The 23,539-nt window shown below is 42.0% G+C and overlaps 1 protein-coding gene across 5 annotated transcripts in view; it reads left to right on the forward strand.

Moving 5' to 3' along the window:
* Positions 1 to 23,539, forward strand: part of RAPGEF1 (Rap guanine nucleotide exchange factor 1) — an 86,136-nt gene that overhangs the window by 12,097 nt on the left and 50,500 nt on the right. For all 5 annotated transcript variants that reach the window (XM_062011506.1, XM_062011502.1, XM_062011505.1 and 2 more), the window contains one exon: positions 20,581 to 20,720. In XM_062011506.1, the coding sequence (XP_061867490.1) occupies positions 20,581 to 20,720 (140 nt within the window). The remainder of the gene's footprint in view (positions 1 to 20,580; positions 20,721 to 23,539) is intronic.

Below are 23,539 nucleotides of genomic sequence, written 5' to 3' on the forward strand. Positions count from 1 at the left end.
GTAAATGAATTTCGTGCTGGTACACAGTATGGGTGGGCAAATTGAACGAACTGCTTTCGTAGCATATGAGCAGTTGATACAAAATGCTGTGCTGTAACAGGGCAGGGCTGTGGCAAAAGGATGAGCTGTAATAAGTAGGGCAGAAGGACTTGCAGAACTAAGGGTATTGACTCACTTCACCATAGGCTTCTCTTGAGTTTCACACTTAAACAGAATAGCAGCCAGGCTAGTGAGCAAGTGTGCTCAAGAGCCAAAAAATCAGTGCTTACGCCTTTCTCTGTATGTGTATTCGGGGGGAGATACTGGAGTCCTTGCCTCCTTTTTCTGTCATTCATTCTGGCTTTGCTTAGTTTTTATCTTACTTCAAAAAATCATGATGAGACAGAACCACAGGCAGCAGTTCCCTGTGCATGAAGATGGGAAGAACTAAGGCCTGGCCCAGGAAAGGCACTTTGAAACTTGAAGCTTTGCTCTGTGCCTTGGTACCTTGGCTACACAAAGTGTCAACTGATCAATTGGTGCCAGTTTCCTTAGCACAGACCTGCCTTTTGTCACCGACTTGCCATGAAATGGATTTTAAAGCCTCCCCTGTGGCAGACTGTTTTGTGTTACCATAGGCTCTAGTGAGAGCAGAGGGAACCAAAGCCTCTGCCAGACTGAGCTCTTGGCTGGCTGCAAGCGTGAGGACCTAGTTTGGAGATAAAAACCGATTAGTGGATAATTCCCCCAGAATGAATAATCTCATCCTTAAAAAGACAAACTGCAGATGGTTTTAGATGAGAGAGATATCAGGTTTAAAATGTCATTCTTTCAGTAACCTGATTCTGCTGACCTTACTTGGCATCACAGAGGTCATTTCAGCCGAGTAAGGATGAAGGAGAGGCTTGCCCGTGGTCTGCGGCCAGTGCTTCCTGTGTTCCTCTGACCTCTGAGCCCCCAGTATTACATTTATCTGGTGGTTTGGAAAGTCTTTCACTCCAAAAAGTCAATGAAAGCTTCCAGAACACAGAGGAGAGCCATTGTGAACTCCCCAAGTGAGAAGGATTAGTATCTAATATGAGTTTTAAAACTATGTTTAAATTGGTTGCATGTCTTTACTCATCTTTCATCTTTGTAGAGGTAACAGTACATCTGTGTTTGCCTAGCTTTGACTGGAAAGCTTGCAAAAAACAAAAGTACAAACATAAAACCAAGTTAAGGACTATGAGCAAGCTGTATCGATAAAGACCATAATTTTCTGTAGCTGTGCAGCTTATCAAATTACTCCAGTGAGAGTCTCCTTACAAATGCTTTTGTGTTTTATCTGTTGACTCATCCATCTCAACACTTAACAGTAACATTTCAGTACTGTCTTATAAAGCCTATGATTGAAACAAGGCTGTTCTTGGGGTGGTTAATCAACAGATGCAATTAATACAATGATGTTTGTCTTGACAGCCTGTCTCACTGTGGCGGCATTGTAAGCAGCATTTCTACACGAGGAGATCTCAGTGGCTGAGGACTCACTGTACAGGCAGATCACTCAACATTTGTATTCAGCCTCAAGTTAACAATAGAAGAGTGTCAGACCTCTCCTTAGCTGGCAAATGGTCTCACTGGCATTACAAGCCATGTCAATGGAAGGGTCAATCATAGTCTGCAGAACTTCTAATTTATTTAATACTTTTACAAAAGGCTGGGGTTTTGTTCTGTTGGAGAGCAAAAGGAGCGCTCAGATGGATTTTCTTCCTGTGAGAGTCTGGGAAGGTGGTGAAGGAAATACGATTTGGACTCAGATATTTATTCTTTTAGTAGAACAATGTCAGTCCCTGACCAGTGCTTCTCAGATGTGTTTTACCCTGGGAACTTGCATAAAACATCTTCCCTTTCAGCTATTTCATTTTTAGCTGTATAGAGGGTGTAACCATTGTTTAAGGGAGTGTCGGTGGCACGTAGCCAGTTGATATCTAAACTCTATCATGAATTGTTTTAAACAGACTATGATTTTCTGTACTGAGATATATTGATGACTTTTTTTCAAGGCAGGAAGTGCATGCTGACTCCAGCAGTTGCCAGAGCAGCTGTTGGTTATGAGTAAGCCATATGAAAAATCTTGAGAAAGCCTTAATATCAGTAGGAATCAATGCGAGCTCTAATGACCAGCACCAAAGTGTGGTTAAGCTGTATCAAGAACTGCTTTTGCATTTTCACTTGCTCAGGATTTTATGTTGGAAAACTTTCCTGGTTCTTATGGTATCAAAGTCTGTAGTATAGTTTACAGAGAGCTATTTAACTTCAGGCTAGTTAATATTTGTAAAGGCTTGTCTGGACACTCCCAAGAGTCTCGCTCCAGGGTACAAATTTATTCATTTATCCCATGTTGGGTTAGTGTAGCAGTTTATGTCTCTGTAAGAAGTCATCTCCATGGCTTTTCACACTTCCTAGCATTGTAGTACCAGTGTTACTTAGACTGAGTTTTTACCAAGGCTCTTAATAGACAGGGCACACACTTGAAATGCAGCCCTGTCCTCAGTTTCCTCAAGCAAGACTGTTACAGTCTGTCTTTGTTTTTAATCACAGAGTGGACTTCTGTCGAGTCTGATATGTAGGCTTCCATAGCTTTCCACCAAAAAGATTGTTTTGAATGAATGAACATTTCAGTGAATTTCTGTAGTGGACATTTTCTGGAAAAAGCCATTATTCTTTTGGTCCAACAACTTCTATCTGTGACAGCCTTGAGCAGCAGAGGAGGCACAGAGCTGGGGCGAGCTCTTCCTGGGTATGGCTGGCTGCAAGAGAACTCCTGACCTTTGACTCTCAGAGAAGGAGTAAGCAAGAGGTGTTCCAGATGTGAACCTGTCTGGAAGTTGAGCATGCAGAGATAAGCTGCTGAAAGGGAAAAACCTTTCACCTATAGCTGGTGGGTCACACAAGTGAATGCAGTGTAATAGTTTCCTAGCTCAGCTTCTGAGATAGTCCCAACCCAAGTTCAGTTACTCACTTCGTTCTGTATTTAAGCTCAGTGTTTGAATCGCTTTCCATTTTGTATTGTTCCTTGTTGTCTTTGATACCAGGATATGATTTTATCTTTGTCACCTCTCATTGCCCTGTGTTGCTCTGAGTTTACAGGTTTTTTGACTCATGCTCTCGATGTTTCTTGTAGTGCATCCTGTTTAAGAGCCTATGTCACAGGATTTTGATTCAGCAGGGTTGTCCTGGAGATGTATAGGGATGTGCCAGCAAATAGTGCTACGTATGTCACAGTAGAGGAACGTTTTGTCCAAGCAAGAAGGCTTCTCCTGCTGCTGAATGTGGCTCTCAGGCCATGTCTCATGAGGGTGATAGCAATGGAAGTGTGGGATGTTCTGGCTTATTTTGAGAACAAGATTCAATTTCCCTTGAGGCAATAATGTCATGAATCAAAAAGGAAAATGAGCAATGCTTAGTGTTTATCCCGAGCTTTGCGTTTTTAGAGCATTGTGCAAGCATTTTTTCTTTATTTTTGACTTCATGATGAGTGGTGATGGAAGGTGCTGCTTGTAGTAAGGTGTGAATAGTGAGTACAACCTCATTGTTTCATTTACTCTGTGATTTAACTTGTTACTGTGGTCTGATGATGTCTACTTCTCCATAAGCTTCTGTGAGCTTTTCAGTCTATGGCTGGAGCTGTAGACCCTGTGAGTGGGTTGTTAGTTCATGTTTCTGAGATGTTTGAGATCTCATTAGGTCATGAGAGCAGAAGCCATAGTGCTGTGTAGTGGTGGCATCTCTCCATTTATGGGAAGATGCAGGTAATGTGCACAGACCATGCCACCTAGAGGAACACAGCGAGCTGGCAAGCCTCTAGACATGGTTTGCTGGAAAAATTATGTAGCTGTGTGAATGGTTACGCTGAGACCTTCTCCCTTGGTGGCCTTGCCTCTAGTAGATTCACAAAACCAGTGAGAAGATCCATGCACAGCTAGCTTTCCATCAGCTCTTCTCAACACACATTTCTCAATGCCTTTATGAGACTGCTCTCTATGATTTAGCCTCCTGGTTATGCTGATCCTAATCTTTCACAGAGGCTCAAGGATCTGAAATTAAGTTGCAGATCTCACCTCATATTCTCTGAGAATTAGGGTGAGGAATCTAGTCCAAGGTGTGATTTGATGGACTAAGCTCTGTGCTTTTTTTGGCTTGTATGTGGCAATTTCTTTTGTGGGAGACTAATCATAATTTCCCAGAAGATTATCCTAATTTCCAGAGTCTCTAAGTCTGAGTTGTAATTAAGCACTTAATTTGATGAGGGTTTTTACATGTGTTGCTAGTCTACTGGCAGCTTGGGGAAATGCTTCCATCTTCAGCCCAGCTTCCCTTGTGTAGGTTTAAGCTCAAAAAGCTGGTGTATATTTAGAACTGGCAGGAGTGCAGCCTGCCAGACAGACCTCAGAAGATTGCTCCAAATTTATACTTTTTGAGTTGGTTAAAGCCAAATTTGAAAGAAGCGTGGCTTTTTTGAAGAAGCTGAAATTAGGGTGGTGACAATTTTTCATTAACAAATGGGCAGTGGGAAATGTTAATAACACATTTTATTGCTTACAGTTGCCCTGAGTTCCCCCATTGCCACAAATGACAGTAATGAGCACATCCAATGGGAAAACAATGGTTTTATTTGTTGATCATCCAAAGAGTCATGGTCTTCCAGGGAGTTTGGGAGTTGTGTTGTCAGATAAGCACATGTCTTGACCAAAGGGTATCATCTCCTCTCTTCAGGACAGAAATTTCTTTGTGATTCACATCAGTCTAAGTGGCACAACAAGGTGACTTTGGCTCATAAGATTTGACGCAATTTGTAATGGCTGAGTTGAGGGGTTTTTCTTTCATGCTATTAGAGGTTATGGCTTCTAGTTGTCTCTAGCAGAAGATACAAGCTTCATCAAAGTCTCTCTCTGCTGTTCAAGTAAACTATCTTTTCTCCTCCCATTCTGCTTTTATACTTGAAAGCTGAAGAGCAGTCTTGCAAGACTTTATTATGTTGTGCCTTTGGATTGACCCTCCATCCAGACATCAGGATGGCCTTGCCATTTCCTTCTATTCTCAATTTAAATGTTCTTGTTATGGGAATACTAATAATAAAAATAAAAAATTGAATTGCCATTAGTCATATATGAAACCAAGCAAACTAAAGCCAGCAGGAAGAGCATCCTCTCAGTCAGTGTACAAGGCCGTGTGTCAGTATGCCATTTGGCTGCAGCCGCATCTCTTGTGTGTATTGACCTCTCGTGCATTTAACATACCCGTCCTGTGACTGCCCCTGTGTCTCTCTCCTTAACACGCACCCTTTTTTGCTGATAACTTTCTGGCCTCCAGGCTACTGACAGCTGCTGTCCACTTGCTGCTAATTAAGAAAACAGCATGAGCGATGGGAACGTGCATTGGAGAGATTGAACCCCCCTCTCCACAGCCAAGCATTTCAACCTGATTAAAAACAGTCTGACTGACGACCGATCAGCCTCATTCTTCCTTCTCTGTCTGTTGAGCCTCTCTGTAGATAGCCTGTTTGCTATCAAAACTCACACATCAGGCTCTCTCTGTGCCTCTGTGGTTTTAGATCCTGTAACAATGAGCGATGTCAGAACAGATTTGCCATAGAAAATATGGGCACGTGTGAAATTTAAGCCACTAGAAAGCCACATATTTAACATGCAAAGTGTGGCATCCATCTGTGCACTTAGAAATTCAAATGGAGGTTGTGTTTTTGAATAAAATGACACATATTTTGAAAATGTGGAGCTATCTGTAAGAATCAAGATCGTTAGGAATTAACAGCATTTAAGTGGATGGACTGACGACTTCAAAGTTTTTCCTTCTTTGTTTAAGGATTTTCTTTGTTTGTTTTGTTTCCTTGTTCAGTTTCCTTGTTTTCATTTTCCTTGTTTTGCAGCAGGTCCCAGTAGGTGACCTTTTGTGTGAAACAGTTACGCTGTGGTTTTCATGATCCAGCAAGAGAATAAACTTGAACTCTGGAATTCCCTTTCTGGCCTGTGCTTCTGTGGAGGTAAAATGATAGACTGAGGCAATTGTTGTGTTAATACACAACCAGGAGATGTGATTTCAAGTAAGAGTGATGGTAATTTGGTAGAAGCCTCTTTCTCCTCCACACCGATGCTCTCTGGAGCTGTTTACCCTCAGGAATGACTCTGTATTTCAGATTAGACCTTAAAATTCAATCTGAATTCTTATCTGTAGTAAGAGGGCTCTGTGTAGCCCCTAGCTTGCTTTGAAAGCAGTGTCATTTGCTGTCACATCTGGAATATAATGTTTTTTCCTCCTGTTGTGACTTTTCTCGTGCTTCGCTGTTACCTTTACCTTGGAGACAGTTATTTCTTCATACAGTAGTTCAGCACAATCAGAGCTTCTCTTTGAAGCCTTATGTGTATATAGGAGTAAAATATTTATTTAAATGTAAAAAAAAATCACTGCCAGACTTGGCTCCTTCGGCGTGTGAAAATGCTTTAGCAAACCATGTCTAGCACAGTATAATTGAACAGTAGGAACATACCTAGTGAGAGGAGGACATGCTTTTGACTGTATTTACTGGCATTCACCTTGTCCTCCCATCATTTTGCTGCATGATCACTTTCTGAGAGAAGCCTTCAGCTTTTCATATAAAGTGCTTTATATTTGTTTGAAGTAGAACAAGGGCTTCTCTACCAGTCAGTGTTATCGTATGTTCACCTAAACGCTTTCAATACTAAAATGCAGTGTGTTTATAACTGACTGAACTAGGCAGACTGTTTGGGATAAGGGTAGTTCAGGGTGTGAAAGTGCTATAATGTCCTTGGGCAGCTTTTTTGTTTTCACATCAAGAGAGCAGATGCTGACATGGTGCAAACAGAAGAGAAATCCTATCACTATATTGGCCCCGAGTCCCCAAGCTGTAGTGTGTAAATACAGTGATTTATGGGTATTGCAGATGAAAACAGTGCTTCTTGTTTTCCTCCAGGCAAAATATTATTTCCAAGTAGATCATCTCATTATTGGACTCTGGTTTGGCTGGTAATTATTCACAATAAACCTGGTAGAATTAATGTTAGAAAATGAATGGGATGATTTCTCTACTAGTAAGAATTTATGGAGCCTCCAAACCCCTGTCTGTCTTGCTGTGAGAGGCAATTAAGAATATGAGGGAGTGGTTTCTTGGTTTGCAATGTTGAAAGGCACTGTAAGCGTTCATATTGTTCCATCTGGAGAGCTTGTTAGAGGTTGGTTATACTGGGTCATTTGCTGTGAATATTGGTCATTTCTTTCACAGTAGCCTGATTATTGCTTGGACAGCTTTGCCAGACTGTTTACTATCTGCTGCCTGTTGACTGGCAGAGCATTTCAAGCCGATTATAAGAATATCATGTGGCTTCAGGATCAGGGTTAGTTCATTATGTCCTTTAATGCCACTCATGGTGACATCAAGAACTGAGCTGCCATCACCAGGTAGGTCCTCTGCCAATATTGACATGTTTTTGCATCTGTTCTGCATTAGCTTTTCATGTGACTGATGGCAAGTGTCACTTGCTCTGAATCCCTACCTCTTAGCCATTTGTGCCATGAATTTCTGGCTCTCTGAAATGAAAAGCCATCACAGTCATTTCAGAGGCACAGGGATGGCAGTTTTGACATTCACGGGGCAAAAGAAACTTTCCGCAAATTCCTGTGTAGAATCTAGATGCCTATTTGGTGCTGGGTTAGGCTTTGTTTAGACAGTTGTCTAAATGTAAGCCTAGAGCCTTGCTACAGTGTCTACAGTTGACTTCCACTGGGTTCGTGAATGGTGAAGTCTGGCACTTCTTTAATGGGTTGTTTTGCAGATGTGAACCTGATTCTTAGCAGGAGAGCACAAACCAGGAATTTCTGCTTTACACTGGAGAAAATTTAGTTTATGTTGTTGGAGGAGTCAGATTTAGTTCCTCTGCTTTCCTGATTCCTTATAGTACCACAGGAGTGCCCTTTAAATAAACAAAAATAACAAAACCACTCCTATAAACTGGGCTGACAGAAATATGCACAAACAATTTTGAGAAGAGGCCACTGGATTGTCAGGCAAGTCAGCTACAAGAAAAATCTCCTTGGAAGCTTGTCATCTATCTCTGTTTGACAAAGCTTGACTTCATCTTTCTATCTTTGAGAAACAGCTTCCCATAGATGTGAAAATTATCCCTAAATATTGTCCTTTATTGCCAGTTTGGCTTCTAAGTAGCTAAAGGCACTTTGCAAGTGGACAGTCTTTTTCCAAAGTTAAACCTTGTAGGGAGTTAATTTGGAATAATGTGTGTGAATTTCCAACCTTCACCCTGATTTGAAATAACTTTCCTGGATGGAAAAGCTGTTTCATTATAAAGTCTGAGCTACATAACATTCTGATGGCTTTGAATATTGATATGTTTTACTCTGATAAATCCTGGTGTGTTGTAGTTTCAAATGATCTCCCTAAAAGTACAGATTTGTACAGCTGCCAGAAAACCAGCTCAGCTCTTTACCTGCTCTGGGCTCTGCCAACAGATGACAAATTAACTTGACTGTATTTCAAGTATTGAAGTATTTTTCTATATATTTTTTATTTCTCTTTTCTAGATGATTTGAATCCCTGTCAAAAATTCTATGAGGGGCATCTTTCAAGGTTTCCATATGAGTGGCTTTAGTTTCATAATTGAACATTGTGACTGCTATATATAGCACTGGGTTAGCAGTGAAGCAGTTATGGGTGTTTGTGCCTATAGCTTCTGTGTAGTAGTATCAGGATAGACCTGGAAATGGTATTGTTTAAAGTCATACAGACTGTAGAAGCCTTCTGCAGAGGAACTTGGGGCTTTTAACACATTTTAATGAAGCACTTTTCCCCCAATTAAATGCCTTTTCCAACATTTGTTTGAGACATCTTCCAGTTTTGCACTCTTTGCAATAGATACATAGCTGATTTTCAGGTTAATGAAGAATGATGGCACATTTATTGTATTCAGGCTCTCCTGACTGCAGAGTTGCCAAAAATGAAGCAGGAGAGATATCTTCCATCTGTCATTCTTCTACAGAAGTCAGCAGTTTAGAAGTAGATGATATAGCTGAGAGTTTATTTGCTGGCTTCTGAGCAGAGTTCATGAGTACACAGAGGAGAAAAAAGGCAAATTGATTTTGTTGTGTAAATTTGTTAAGAGGGTGAAAAGGAAAAGGCAGTTTCCCCCAAACACATGCTGGCATAAATGAAGTCCAAGCTCAGTTTGGAGGTCTCCTTGCGGAGTTGTGCAGGGTGTCATGGGACAGTGCTCCTTGTAGAGAGCAGATGGAGATCCTCTCATCCCCCTCCTAATTTTTTTGTTATTGCAGAACCTCAGACCCATAGTCTCTTAGGCAGAAGTATTTTTTAGCTCATGTGATATTAGATAGCAATTACAAAGCTAAGGTTTTTAACTAGGCTGCCACGAAGCTGGATGCTACTTATACTGAAAAATAACATTAATAAACATGGATTGTGTGTACAAAGTTTATTCCGTGTTTGCAACATTATAGGGGGTTGTTTATTGGTTGAAAAATGGTTTCCAGCATTTCTTGTTGCTTCACTGCAGCATAATTTTTTTGACTCACTGACTGGACGCAGCTGAAGACTCAAAATCCAACAGGGGTGAAGCTTGTGCAGGGTGGTTATGCATTATCAGTTGGTAAATTAAGTGCAGAAGGTCTGGGAGGCATTTACCCTTCTAATAAAGGCACTAAAGGTGTTTTGCTAAACATCTCTTTATGTCTTTGTGAACCCAACTGCTATGACATACTAAATCCACTGCAGAAATTAGTAGGTTATTCAATGTTTTTCACAGTGAAAGAGCATAGAGTTAATCACACTGAAGCTTTGACAAAGCACCAGGCTTAGATGACCTGAGAGGTAGAACTCTCTGGACATGATGGAGCGTGGCCTGACCCGACCCCCAGCCCTCCCGGGGCTGACAGACCCATCTAAAGGCCTCCTGAAGCTGAAGCTTCTCGTTACAGGCTAGTTGCTGTTTTCCAGACAGACCTCCTGAGCTCCCAAACTATTGCTCAATGTACCACAAGCTGAAATGAGTATTGATTCACCTTTGGGCTGGATGGCAGGATTGCCACACAATCGTATCTTGTGTTGCAGAGCCTTAAATAGCTTTGGCAGTTGTGGTTTTGCTGCTCTGTCAGAACCAAATTAAATATAAATACTGTACAAAATTGTTTCTTATTTATAGAATCCTAAGGTCTGTCTGCTGCAGAATCTGGGCACAGACTTTTAAAACACACTTTTCCATGTGGAGTGGATCTTGTGCCTCGCTTGCAAGTATGGCTCTTGGGCAAGATCTCACTTTTGAAACCTGATGCCATGCTCTGCATGGGATTCCATATGATAAATGGATGAGCTGTTGGTAAAACCTCACTCAAGTAGCTGCTAGCTCACCAAGTTCAGATTTTGGTAAAATACAGTCTCAGCTCCCTTTAGCTGTTGCCCTGTTGTTGTATGTTGTCATTGAAGGTGTTTTTTCTTGAAATGCAGGGCAGCCTCCTGTATCAATAAACCAGAAGCTTATTAAAAAGGGAAACTGATTCTTAGTAGGGCCCACTTTTGGTAATTTTCACTAAAGATAACAGTGATAACTCATTAAGTGAGTTTCCAAACTTGTCACTGTGTTAAACTAAGTAATATTCTGAAAAAAAATGGGGAACAGCTGCTTTTTCTTCAGCATTAAATTAACAAGTGCAATTCCAGTGGCTGTTTCTGTGCTACTGAAGACTTATGTCTTCAGTAGGTTCAATTTGTGTTTGCATGGAATCCTTCAGATTCCCATCGTGTTTCTGGTGACGATTGAAGGGTTTACTTCTGTAGAGATTTGTTGTTCTATATCTTATTTTAAGATGTTTTTGTTTGGTTTAAAGTCAGAATTTGCTGAGAAGATGGGTGTTTGTAGCAGCAGGCCTTCTCCTTGAAACCCATGCTCTGGAGGAGTGATGTAACTAGGCAGTTTTAGTTCAAGCATGAGGAGACAGGATCACACAGAGTTGTCACAAATAAATGTTTACTGCTAAAGTTACTTTTAATGTTTACGTGTAGTAAATATAGATGTCTCGCTTAGCTACCTCATGTTTCTTGCCATGATGGTCTGGGGATGTGCTAATCCTACAGCTAACAAAGACGAGGCCTAGTATTTCCTCTCCTTCCCGGGCTGTTCAGTTCAATTAACATCTCCGTTTCCCCTTGCTGGAGGCAGCTGATGTTTGAAATTGTGCTTATAGAAGACTAAAATTTCCTTCTGCCTGTAGGCAGGCAATAAAACTGGTGGTTTGGTTGCAGATCCTATCAGGTATAGAACTGAGGGTATGGAACTGAGGATATGGCCTGAAGCTTCTTAACCCTTTAAGGAAGCAGCACAGCAATAATGCAAAAGCAGCTTCTGACCTGATTACATCAGAACTGTCACACCTGCAGTGCCGCTGTATCATGTTGCACATACGCCTGTCTGTGTCTGTGGAGATAGAGAGCTGGCCCTTTGGGGCAAAAATACAGTAGGACTTCAAAGTTTAGGGATTTGCATAGCCCTCCTGTGGTGCCTTGTTTTATTGAGTAAGCAATATTAGTGAAGTTTACACTGGTATTGCTATGCCTCTAGGAGATAGTGCCGACCTGGTTCCTGAAATTCATTTTTCCTTCTCTTGCAAAGATATGAGCCCTCAGCATGGTGCAGTAGGGTTGTGCAGGCGAGTTGTGCAGGCATGTTTGATCTCACTGAAGCAAATATCTGCTTTTCAGCATCTGAGCCCTGAGGATACAGTGCTAGTCAGAACAGTGAGAAATATGGCATCCTCGCAGAGAAGTTAGCTCATCTCTTAACATGTGTGGAAAAGAGCTTACATCACACTTTCACCTGGACTGTTGCCCTTAATCTATGGTACTCACTAAAGAAGGAAATAAAATTGAGCATGTTTAAGCAAATGCTTTCCATGTTTTGATCTTATTTCTTGTGCTTAGCTCAGAGAAGTGTGGGCGGTGGCTTTTGGGCAAGGTATAAGGTTCCTCCCAAGCCTACTAGAAAAGAGAGCTTAGCTTTGCAGTTCAGACTGAATGTGCAAAGAGTCTGTAATCAGAGGTCAAAAATAAAGATGACTATAATTAGTAATGGCCAAAGCAACTGGAAATTGTGTCAGGCAGATCCGAGCCAGCTTCTCTTTTTTTCCATCGCCTAATGAATGAGAGCTGAGATTACTCTCCAAGGATAGAAGAGAGCTGAGTTTTTCCCATTCAAAACCAACGCTGTAGGGCAGATGCAAAGTCAAGGCTCTCGTTTACAACCTTATTTTTTAGCTCTTGAACCTGTAGGCAGGTTGTGAGCAATTAGGCTTTTCCCTAAAGCATCTAAAATAATGTGTTTCTGCTTGCAGTCCTGCAGAGTGGCAGTGACGACATTCTGTCACCTTGGAGATGGATAAACAGCTTCAGCAACATCGCGTTATAATCTTTCAGGTCTGAGTTTCAAAGCTGACAGCCGTATGACTGAAACCCAAGCCTAGTAAAGGCTTTTCAATGTGCAAAGAGTCTAAATGTGCTCAAGTAAAATGAGAGGAGAGGGGAGAAAGAGTTGAAGTGGAGCTCAGTGACGAGGCTTTTTGTTTGGCCATGGCAGTAGAGTGAATGAAACGAATTAGCCTTGGCTCACATGCTCCCCACAGCCCGGAGTGACTCAGGTAGTGTGCACACATACTTGTGCCTGCAGGGCTTTATTTTTAGATGTCTGAATCACTGTCATGACTATATCCTCATAAAGCCACTAGACGAGTGGGGATGCCCACGGACCCCATATTAAGTCATGTTTGGTGAAGAGAGGAGTTCAACAGATTCCCTCAGAACCATTGCAATTTCTGTGTTCAGAGTTGTTTGCTGAAGTAATGCAGAGACTGGGCCTTGTGCTGGGTTGGGGTTTATTTTTAATTAAATGTTTAGTTAACAACCTTGGTGGTTTTTATGTGTACAGCAGAGTGAGCATGGACCACATCACTCCTGTTGATGTTGGAGGCTACTTGAGTCTTTTGTTGTTTTAGCATTGCTGGCACAGGGGGAGTTACGAGTCATGTTACCAGTGTTGTAATCCCATTAGTCCTCTTGGGCTTGCAGGGCTGTGCAAAATCAGTACTTAAATGGGAAATTACCAGAGACTCACCAGATGCTGCACAAAGGTTTGCTAGTGATTTGGTAAATGACAACATTTCTGCTTGTGACTTAATAGGAGACCAATCTGCTAGAGTGGCTTGCTTTCAGATAAAACAGAGCTGAAGTCTTGTCTGCTGCTAATCAATAAATTACAGTATCTTTTCCAAAAAGAAGTCCCAAAGCCAGCTTTGGTGTGCTGGAGGAAACTGAACTTGGGTCGCAAAGTTCTACTGCCTTAAATCTCTCCTTGTTCAATTCATTAGACCTCCCCCCCACACACCTTTTCTTTCTTTTTCCCTGTAAATCATTTGAGTGGCATTGCTGCAGTTTTCAGCACCTGAAGGATTCCTAGTTTATGTGTCTGCATGCAAGGAGGTTCCTTTCTTCCAAAACAGTTCAGGCTAAAAGACTAGGAGCGACCCTGATCAGCTGCTCTGAACTTGCTACTTGGTCTGGCATATCTTCTCTTCTTCACAGTCTGAAGATTTGCTTCCAAATAGGAAGCTGGAAGGAAGAAGAGCTGTAGTACTAATGCACTGTAAAATTAATGTTGTTGACTGACCCAATCTTTTTCACTGCAGTCAGGAGACGTGGCTGAATTGATAAGTTGCCCTGTGTGCCTCCCCGTTCCCTCGCAAACACTGGGAGCTCTTTCCACATGAGGTTGCTGCAGCTGGAGATGCCTCATTCATGGTTACTTAGAAAGAAAAAAAAATCAAAATAAAAATGTGCTCTCTGACAAATAAAAATGTTTTGCTTCCTCTGGAGGCCCCAGAGGGCGGCATAAAAAATAATGAAGCCTGTGAGTCAGTGAGCATTGCCTGGCCAGCTGAGAGGGAACTGAGCCTCCCTTTTCCATAGAAGTTTGTGTGCTGTCATTGCACATCATTAATGCTCTCTGGTTTATGCTCATTCACTGTAATGTTGCCAAAAAAGAAAAAGGGCAGTCGGTCTTTCCGCTCCCCAAAGCTGGCTGCTCCAAAAGTGACGTGACGTTAAAGGAAAAGTTTCTTGAGTGCTCAAGAATGATTGTTTGATTCTTGAGCTGCCCTTCCTCCACCATTTTCCTCTAAAACCTGGCAGCTCTCCTAGCAATTGGATTCCCCAGAGAGGTCCTTGGAGCAGCTTACAAACAGCTCCACCTAAGGTACAAAGGTTAGGGTGGGCAAACTTCCTGATTGACACCAGACCCTCCCTTTTTTTTTCCTTTCTGGATCTCCTACTGCGGCTTTTTTTTTTTGCATCTGAATAAATTCTCTTTGATTCAGTCCCTGGGGATAATGGCAAAGTTGAGAAAAGTAAGCTCATGGAGATGGAAGTAGTAGATCTGAGGCTTCTATAGTGTGCCCATGATGCAGCAGTGATATGCTTATAGGTTTAAAAAGGATATTTTAGTTCTTTTCTGTCACATTCTGTCTTTTCTGTATTCAGGATCCCAGTTCATCCTTTTGAGAACATGCAGCATTGCACAAGTGCTGCATATCAGCATTATTTAGACTTCTAAACATCCCCAGTACTTCTGGAGAAAGAGGGTGAGAAATGTAGCAGAAGGCTGTTTGCTGCGTAATGCAAGAGCTGAGTTACACACTGAAGGTGCAAAAGGGCCAAGAATGTATCTGGGGTTCTTCTCATCTGTTTCTTCAACCCTTCTTGGGAGCTTAGTCCTTCCTCTCCGTGCTTACAGCTACACACTGTCAAGCTTGAACCTTTTGTCACAAGACAGAGAGAGATGCCATCTACAAAAAAATTATTAGGAATTCTTTTTAAAAGTGCCCCTGCAGTAGCTTTCTATTGCCCACAACCCACTGGGGAGCTTCAGATCATGCCTCTCACATTGGCTCTGCCAGCTCTTCTGCAGGGGAGATCAGCTGTTGGGAGAGGCTGTTTGAGTTACAGGTTAGGGTAACATTTCTGCAAAGCTCAAAGGCTTTGAATTTCTGTCAATCGCTGTTATTTAATGTTTGCATTACAGGAGAAAGGAAAAGCTTTAACCAGGGCAAAGGCCCCACAGGTCTGTGTACTTACAGCTATGTAGTAGATACAGCCTTTGCCTTAAGGGTAGAAGGAAGGAAGGAAGGGTGGAAGGTTGGGAATTCTAGCAATATTCATATAAAATCTTGAAAGACCTATGCTTTGCCTCATGTTTGGTGATTATTATGGGAAGCTCTTGTGTGCCTATCTGTCCATCCTTAATCACTTGTTCTCCTGTGTTTCCAAATGGGATCTAGAGGAGCCAGAGCCATAGCCCCAGCTCTGAGGCCGCTCACTGGGTACTGCACCACAGTACCAGACAGATATCCTCAGCAGAAAGGTTGTTTTGAACTATATAGCTCATTATTTTTTTCCTTTTGCTTCAGAACTCTTAAAGTCCCTGTCAGCTAGGGTTTAGCTGAATCTTTGCAACTTGCCTTTTGTCTTCCACAAATGATGGAGCTGAGCCCAAGGGAACAAATGCCATTTTAATGGGCATCGTTGTGTAAGTCATTACATAAGTCACCTCTGCCTTCAAAGGACTCGTGGCATAAATGGCAGGAGCAGTTGATTAAAAATGTGCACAATAGCTTGCTTATGACATCGGGGGAGATGTCTGCTGTTATTTTTAATCTGATAGCTTTTAAATATGTGCATCTAGCTGAGACCCAACTGGCCTTTGAAAAGGGAACCATTTGGGGATAAGGTTTTTGAGCTTTACCTCTTTCTAACGAGCTGCAAGAGTCAGTTCATGCTGGAAAATGAACTATAACCCTTTTTTAAGGTTTTGTCTCCTCCAAAGCTGCAAGGTTTCGATGTGTGAAAACATACAGAGTGAGAGGAGATAGAGGATTTAGGTTTTCAGGTAAAATAAAGAAAAAATGCTGTTGGGGTGGGGGGCCTTAATAATTTTTTTCCATTTGTTTGGTGTGATTCAAGCACTAGACAAGTCAAACAGTTAAATTTCCCATCCCTGCTGCTGGAGCCTGCCTGCCATTGAGCTGTACCATAGTGACAAAAACATGACCAGAAAGTCCAGAAGCAGCCAGGGGGTTATTTCCCATCTCTAAAGCCTCCCATGTGCTAGTGGGAGGTGACCAATGAAGAGGATCCAGCAGCTGGAAAGTCTTCTGTGACTGAGCTCTGTAAAGGGCTGAACTTTCACTTTGACTTGAAATTAATTTGTCTGCTGGGTTAGGTTGGTGGAATTCACCAGTGTGCACGTGTTTTGACTTAATTTCTGACATTGATTTGAACCCAAGTGGAAAGTGACCGTTTGAATATGACGATGGTGGACACCGGGCTTTGACTTGCCAGCTTTCTCCTAAGCAGCCTAGTTTCTTCTACAAGCGTATAAGCTGATTTATCTGCCATCCCTTGTGCCTCTTAATCCACTGTCGTTTAAAATCTGCAGTTCTTTCCTCACCAGATTTAGCTTTCTGTCAGTAAACTGGCAGGCAGCACCACTTTGCTAGAGCTGATGGAGCTGGTGGGGGACGAGGCGACTGACGGCCAGCCATGGCTTCCCTGGCCTGAGGACCTCAAGGGGTGCCAGAAAATCCCTCCAGCCGCACCTGGCAGTGGGGCTGCTTGGAGCAGGCACATAACGTGAGCTTTCCCGTGTTGTGTGTGTGGTCGGACCCCAGACGCGTGCCGGCCTGGGGCAGACGAGCCTGAGAGCTGAGCAGGGCCATGACTCAACAGCTGGAGCGTGTTCAAGCACAACGGAGCAGGAGCCTCGTTAATATGGGAATGGAATTAGCAATGAAACGAGTGACGTATTAAACCTTCCAGTCAAAAATCAAGAAACTCAAATCCATAGTCAAGTGATTTTGAAGGGATTTTTTTTTCTCCCTTTCTGTCCAGCAGCAGAGCATCCAGGCAGCTGAAATACAAGGGGATGGAAAGTCAGCACTTCCCTTCAGACAGAAACACTTTGATACGACAGTGTTCTTTTTTTCCCTTTCCAGTTGAATTCATTCTATTGAGTTTATTATTCTGTCTTTTCCCATTCATCTTATAAATATTTGGACACTGACAGGGTACCCTCCTCCTGTGCACCAGAAAGCAGAAAGAGAAGTTGAGAAAGCTGATGTTGAGACTCCAGTTAAACATTGATGGCTATTCATCAATAAGAGGGGAGGGTAATATGATAGAACAATTTCCAGCGGGCAGACTACCAAGTTCAAGAGCAACCTCAATGCTGCATTAAGGGGTTTAGTTACTGCAGACAGGCAGGAAGGAGCAGAGGGACAGGAGAAGTGGTTTGAGCACTGCCATGGCTCTGTTTTCTGCTTCTCTGTACATTATCAAATTATTTCATCTGCAAAGGCATGCTGTACTGTTTGAACTTTTTAACTGGGCATACATAGGACATGTTAGATATTTAACTTCGGTTATATTATAAAGAAAGTGACTTTCTCAAAGCAGACCAGAGCTATGGGAACCAGTCTAGGAAATCTTCCTCAGCTGTGCTTTTGCAGGAGAGATTCAGTCTTCATTTGTAACTTACACCTTGGAGCTAGAGTACCTTCCTGTTTAAGTGTAACTTCTCTTTTATTCCACTTCAGCCACATTCATGAAAATGCAAGTTCTGTTTATAATGCTTGAGTGATGTATCTGCTTGAGAATCCTCAAGCCCATCATGCCAGATAGTGACTGTTGGCATTCACCAAATATAATCACAGTAGCTCTACCACTTGATCCATGAGTATGGGGAGAGGGATGAGGGCCTGCAGTTTGATGGAGATGCTGGGCTGGAGTCACTGATTCACCCTCTGCTCTGTTTAGACAAGTTGCTTCACCTTTGTGCCTGCTTCCCATCTGCACAGTAAGGTCTTAACCTAACTGTTTAAGGATGAGAAAGAGATGTTTCTAATGTGTTTGGAACAAGAAATGTGCTATTTTAAGTGCTCAGTGTAATTGACTGTGAGAGAATATTGGTTTGTGACTCATTTCTTTAACTGCAAATGCATCAGAAACTTATGAGCAGATGAGATCTGGAAAATGCTTGTTGTAGATGGAAAGACGTGGTAGTAAAAAGCTGCATTAATTTGTGATCTTCAAAGCAGGATTTAGCAGAGCCATTCAAACAATAATGTTTATTACTTTTGTAAATGTCAGCTGGTTCACTTCATTAGTACTATTTTAAGAAGTTCCTATTCTGCTCCAGCTGCTTGCTCCTGTCCTTGCTCTGTAGGTCTGTCTTCCCTCAGAGCATGGTGTGGAAATGATTCAGTGTTTGATGTGACAAAAGGGTAAAGAGAGTGAAGATGAGGCTGCTGGTGGTGAAGGAGAAACTTTCTCTGCTGTCAGGACATCTCCTTTTGGAGGTTCCTGACTGCACACACATTGGCTCTGCTGCTTGTGCACTTGCCGCATAATGTTGGGTTGAGATGGCTGGTGGCAAGGAGAAAAAGAAATAGTAGTCTTCTGAAATCCTTCTCCCTTCCAAATTTCTTGTCCCTACAACACAAAATCATCACCATAAGCAACCAAGGGTTTTGTAGATACTGAATATTTAGTTGCTCAGGCTAGCAGTTTGGATCTCCCTGCGGCCCGTGGAGGAGCCAGATGCTATTTGTTGCTGCTGCCATTATTTCCCTGTAGATTAATTATTATAATTGTTTGCCAGTTCTTCTAGAACACATTCAGAGCTGTGACTTCTCTTGGCAAGCATGCATACACGTGCATGTATAGAAATGCTCATATGGTATACAAAATAAACACAAATTATTGGATGAGGAAGAGAAGTTCAAGAGCAGTATCATGGCAGCTAGGAAGCGTTTTCAGTGGTGACCTTCAGCACCCTGTGGAGCCACAGAAGTTGGAAAGGTTTGGAGATCCCCTGTGGATGTACAGCAGTGACGTAAATTGTTGCTAAGTTAGGGTGCCAGCTGCTATAAGTGATTCTTCAGAGGCCAACTGATATGTCTGGATTTATCTGCAGTGACCATGGATTTTAGTGCCTCAGTCTGTTAGACAAGACTTTGTAATACAAAGAAAACTTTGAAGTTTACTCCTGTAAGTGGAGAACAGGTCTGCAGCCAGGCTAGATTAGAATCAGTGCTGATGTGGCTTCCATGAGTAGGATGCCTGCAAAATGTTGACTTAAAGGACGTAACTAAGCGGAGCTTTGGCTCTGGTGAAGGTGTTAATAGCAGAGTCTTAACATGCTACGGGGAAACCAAGTTTCAAGGGAGACAGCTCTTACAGAGAGGCAAAGGCTGGTTTCTTCCCTTGAGTTGTGGTTAGGTAATTTCTGAGTATGAGGAGCGGTGTTTGTGCTGCAGTGTGGTATTTAGCTTCTGGGTGCTAGATTTGACTCAGCAGCCTTTTGTGTTTGCAGCCTGCATGCTAACAAGGTGGTGCAGTGCTGCATGCATGGGACTGTGACATTTTGACTCATTACAGCCAGTGCAGTCAATTCTGAAATAATAAAAAGAAACAAGAATCCTGCAGCAAAACTACTTACCTTTGTTGATAACATAGTTAAAGACAAGTTCGGTGTCTTCTTATGAATTATCTTGGTCACTAGAGAGCAATTCGGGCCTTCATTCATTAAAGTAGTCTTTGCTCAAAAGACAGTCTAAATTGATCTCTACAAGACAGCTTAGTTTTATTTAGCTTTGTGGCTAAACATATAAAGATATATTTCAACAGTAAGTCTGCACACCTTTGAGACTTTTGCTTTTAGATATTCAAAAAAAAACCCCACAAAAATACACTTTGTAAAGGGCTGAGCACTTGTGTAATTAAGCTCCTTCAAGGATGCCTCATGTTGGAGTGGTTCCTCTGCTCTCTGGTTTGTCTGGTACATTTGCAGTGAAACCCATTGCAAATGACTAGAGTTGGCATTTTTGTCCAAATTATCCATGGAGCCACATTCAAAGGTGATGCTACCAAGCATAAGATTGGTATGATGTTGGACTGTATGTTTCTTTCCTGAAGCAGCCACCAGTGCTGGCTACCAGGCAAAACCCTGCCCTCACAACCCATGGTGGCCACTGATCCCAGGCCAAGACACAGGCAGGAGCTCTGCTTTGCCAAAGGTCTGTGAATAAGTCACTTCATCCCCTTGACTCATTTGCAAAAGAGAAACGATGATTACCTCCTTTGTAAAGTACTTTGGGATCTGCTGGAGATAAGTGCTTTTAAGAGGTGTTTTTCCTTTTCTCCCTTAAGGCATGGAGCAGCCCTGCTGTTCCTGCCTTTGCACTGCAGTGTTCCTGCCTCTGAGGGGAAGCAGGAGATGTTGGTCATATTGTGGCTGGAAACATAATAGAGAGACACTATTTATTTTTTTTTATCATGTTCCACTTAATAAATGTACATGGTTGCAATGTTTTTCATAGGCTGGTTCTCCAGATAATGCTGTGACACAATGTTCCTGATTTCAACAAGTTTACCCTAATCCAATATGCATTTCTCTGTCTTTCTAGATTCTGAGCGTTCTCATCTCTCCTCGTTCACTATGAAGTTGAAGGGCAAGTTTCATTCACCAAAAATCAAGAGAACTCCTTCAAAGAAAGGAAAGCAAGCTGACCTGACAGTGAAAACACCAGAGAAGTCAGCAAACAAAGTAAGCAAAGGACGTGGTGTGTTAGTCTTGTTGTTTGCTCGCTGCTACTCAGTTTGTCAAAATCCAGTGCATGACTTTGCAGAATTCTGCAGATTTTTCAGGGACCCTCAAGTTTACTTTATGGTTAGCTCTAAACTGCACTGTGTAGTATAAAATCAGAGCAACTGAGGCGTGTACATCCCTTTGGAGAGCCTGATGAGACCTTCTTCCATAAGCATTTAAATATCTCATTGTGGAACGTAGCGTATAGCCCACATCCCCACATGCACACCCTATGGTTACGCTTACAGCTTCCAAATAACTGCCTAGCTTTGGGGTGTGACCCTTTTAAAAACCCCAAAACCCAGACCAGCAAATCATTGAAGTTGATCCAAAGATGTGTTCAACCTCTGGTGACATCAGCAGGGAGAGTCAAACAGATGTGTTCAATCAGCTGCTGATTCCACAACACCATTCCTGAGACCCAACATACTTCTAGTCCTCTAAGAGCTGAGATCACCACTCTTTCCCAGCACAAACCTGTCAAAGTGTTATCTCCTCTGCTGTTAAGATCTGGTTGTGAAGACTGGAGACTTGTCTCTGTTACACTGCTGTTGCAGTCAGTTTGCAGTCAGTTTCCAAGTATAAGTCTAAGTCAAAAGTTAAGAACAGTTTAGGTAATTTATGATGATTCAGAATCTTTCCCAGTTGTTGAAGGTCTCATGCAAGGTACAGTGCCAGACATGCAAACTTTTTTAGATTCTCTCTGCTGAGGATTGCTGTAGTGTTATTGAGAGCAGTCAGCAAGACACAGTTATCTTCTGCTGTGTGATATGCTTAACACCCAGAGAAGTCACTACAGGCTTTCCTAGCCTTATTCTGCACCATCAGGTGGAAGATGACGGGGCTTTTATTTCCCAGGCTGTAGTTTTGTTCCACAGGAAGCTATGAACATGCTTCCTAGGGAGCTGAGCACCTTGAATTACTGACTGCTATTAAAGAATAAAACAATTAAAAAATCTGATGCTACTCCTTGAAAGCTTTTCATTCCAATGATATATATATTGAGAAAATTTAGAGGCATTCTCCTTACACTGATGTGTGACCACAAATAGAAAATGAAGAGCCCTTTTCAAAATGCTATTCTACAGCAAATATATATTAGCATGGTAATATTAGGTGAAGTTTTTGGTTTTCTTCCCTTCCTCTAGAAACCAGTGCAAGAGAGTTTACTGACAAGGCATGCTGAACAGGCAAAACCTTTTTTATGGGCAGATTGGGATTTTTTTTATTGGAAAACAAAACACTTGCAATAATTTTTATTGCCATACATGATTATTAAGCTGTATACAGTTTTATACTGTGAAATACTGTTTATTTCTGGCTCATTCCTATCTATTTCAATAGCTACTGTCCTACTAATCAATTAGTTGAATGTAGTCAGCTCATTAGCTTTGTTTGGAGGGAGTGGGGGAGTGGATATGGCTGGATTGTCACCAGCTTCTCTCACTGGAATATAGACAGCAGTTGACAAAGAGGAGATTTTCTGTCAGAAGACACACTTGATAAACCAAATATCATCCTTTCCTCCCTCTTAAGTACTTAAGATGCTATTTTTGTACTCTTGAAGTAGATAATCACCCTAGAGCAGAAATAGCAATACTAAAAATTAATGCAAAATAACTTGAAAGTTATGCTTAACCCATGCAGACATCTTCTCTTGCCTAGGTGTGGGCAACATAGAGGGGTTTATTTCAGAGCCTCCTTTTGTCCCCTGGCCTCTCTTTGATTTGTATTGTAAAAAAGATCATGTCCTTCAACACTATATGCAAAGTTAGTGTAAGTTTTTCACTGCCAAAATGCAGGAAAAAAAAAGACTGTTCCAGCTTTTGTCTTCAGGTGTGTTCTGTGCAGCTCACTGGAACCCTCTGTATGCCAGCTGTGTCTCATGCACAGAAGTGGTGAGGAGATAGTGTTTTGCCTGAATGTTACATTTCTCTTACTTAATACCCAAAAGGGAAATGAGTATATCAAGTGATCTTGCCACTTCAGCAGCTCCTACAGTTACTAATCTGCTCTCTTACTGCTGGGACAAGTTCACCACAACTGAGAAATGAAATGAGAGATTAGTTGAGATCCTCTCTGCTGACCCAGAGGTGTACCACTGCATGTTTACTTTGGCTTTAGGAGCACACTAAAATGTTTGGTGGAAAAACTTAATATCATTAGTCTTGTGAAATGCAGACACTGGAATGTATTAATATCCATCCATTCCACCAGGTTATTACTCCTTTCTCTAGTTTTATTGCTGTTCTTCTTAGACCTCAATGAGTAGAGCACTGAATGTGAGAAACTTCAACCTCATAGCAACATTTCTATATCTGAGCTCTGCAGCAGAACCTACAGTCCTGTGTGGGATGTGTAGGCTTTCTTTGTGCATGTTTGTGTGCACACACATGTATGATACCTTTGGACCTCAGAAGAGCATTTATAAAAAGTGCTCTTGGGGAATGTCACCCAAAGAGCTAGCAGGGAAGTTGCAACAAAAAAACGGGGCTGTGTCCCAGATAGTTTCCGCTGGCTGGATTTGCATGCCTTGATGTGCTCAACGGAAGGATTCGTGTTTCCACTTGTCATTCTCAGCTCTGAACTCTCAGAGTCAAGCCCAGTCCCTCCTGTGTGCTGGGAGAGTGTTTAAGCTATTAAGTCTCAAGTCTTTCTACAGGAAACAGTTGTTGAATGAAATACATAAACAACCATCAGAGCAGGAACTGCAATCCCCACTTTTTTCACTTCTCTTTGAGAGCTCTGACCACTGGGCTGTAGTCATACTCGCTCAG

The sequence above is a fragment of the Colius striatus genome, chromosome 19, assembly GCF_028858725.1.
Source record: "Colius striatus isolate bColStr4 chromosome 19, bColStr4.1.hap1, whole genome shotgun sequence".
In the NCBI taxonomy this organism is placed as follows: domain Eukaryota; kingdom Metazoa; phylum Chordata; class Aves; order Coliiformes; family Coliidae; genus Colius; species Colius striatus.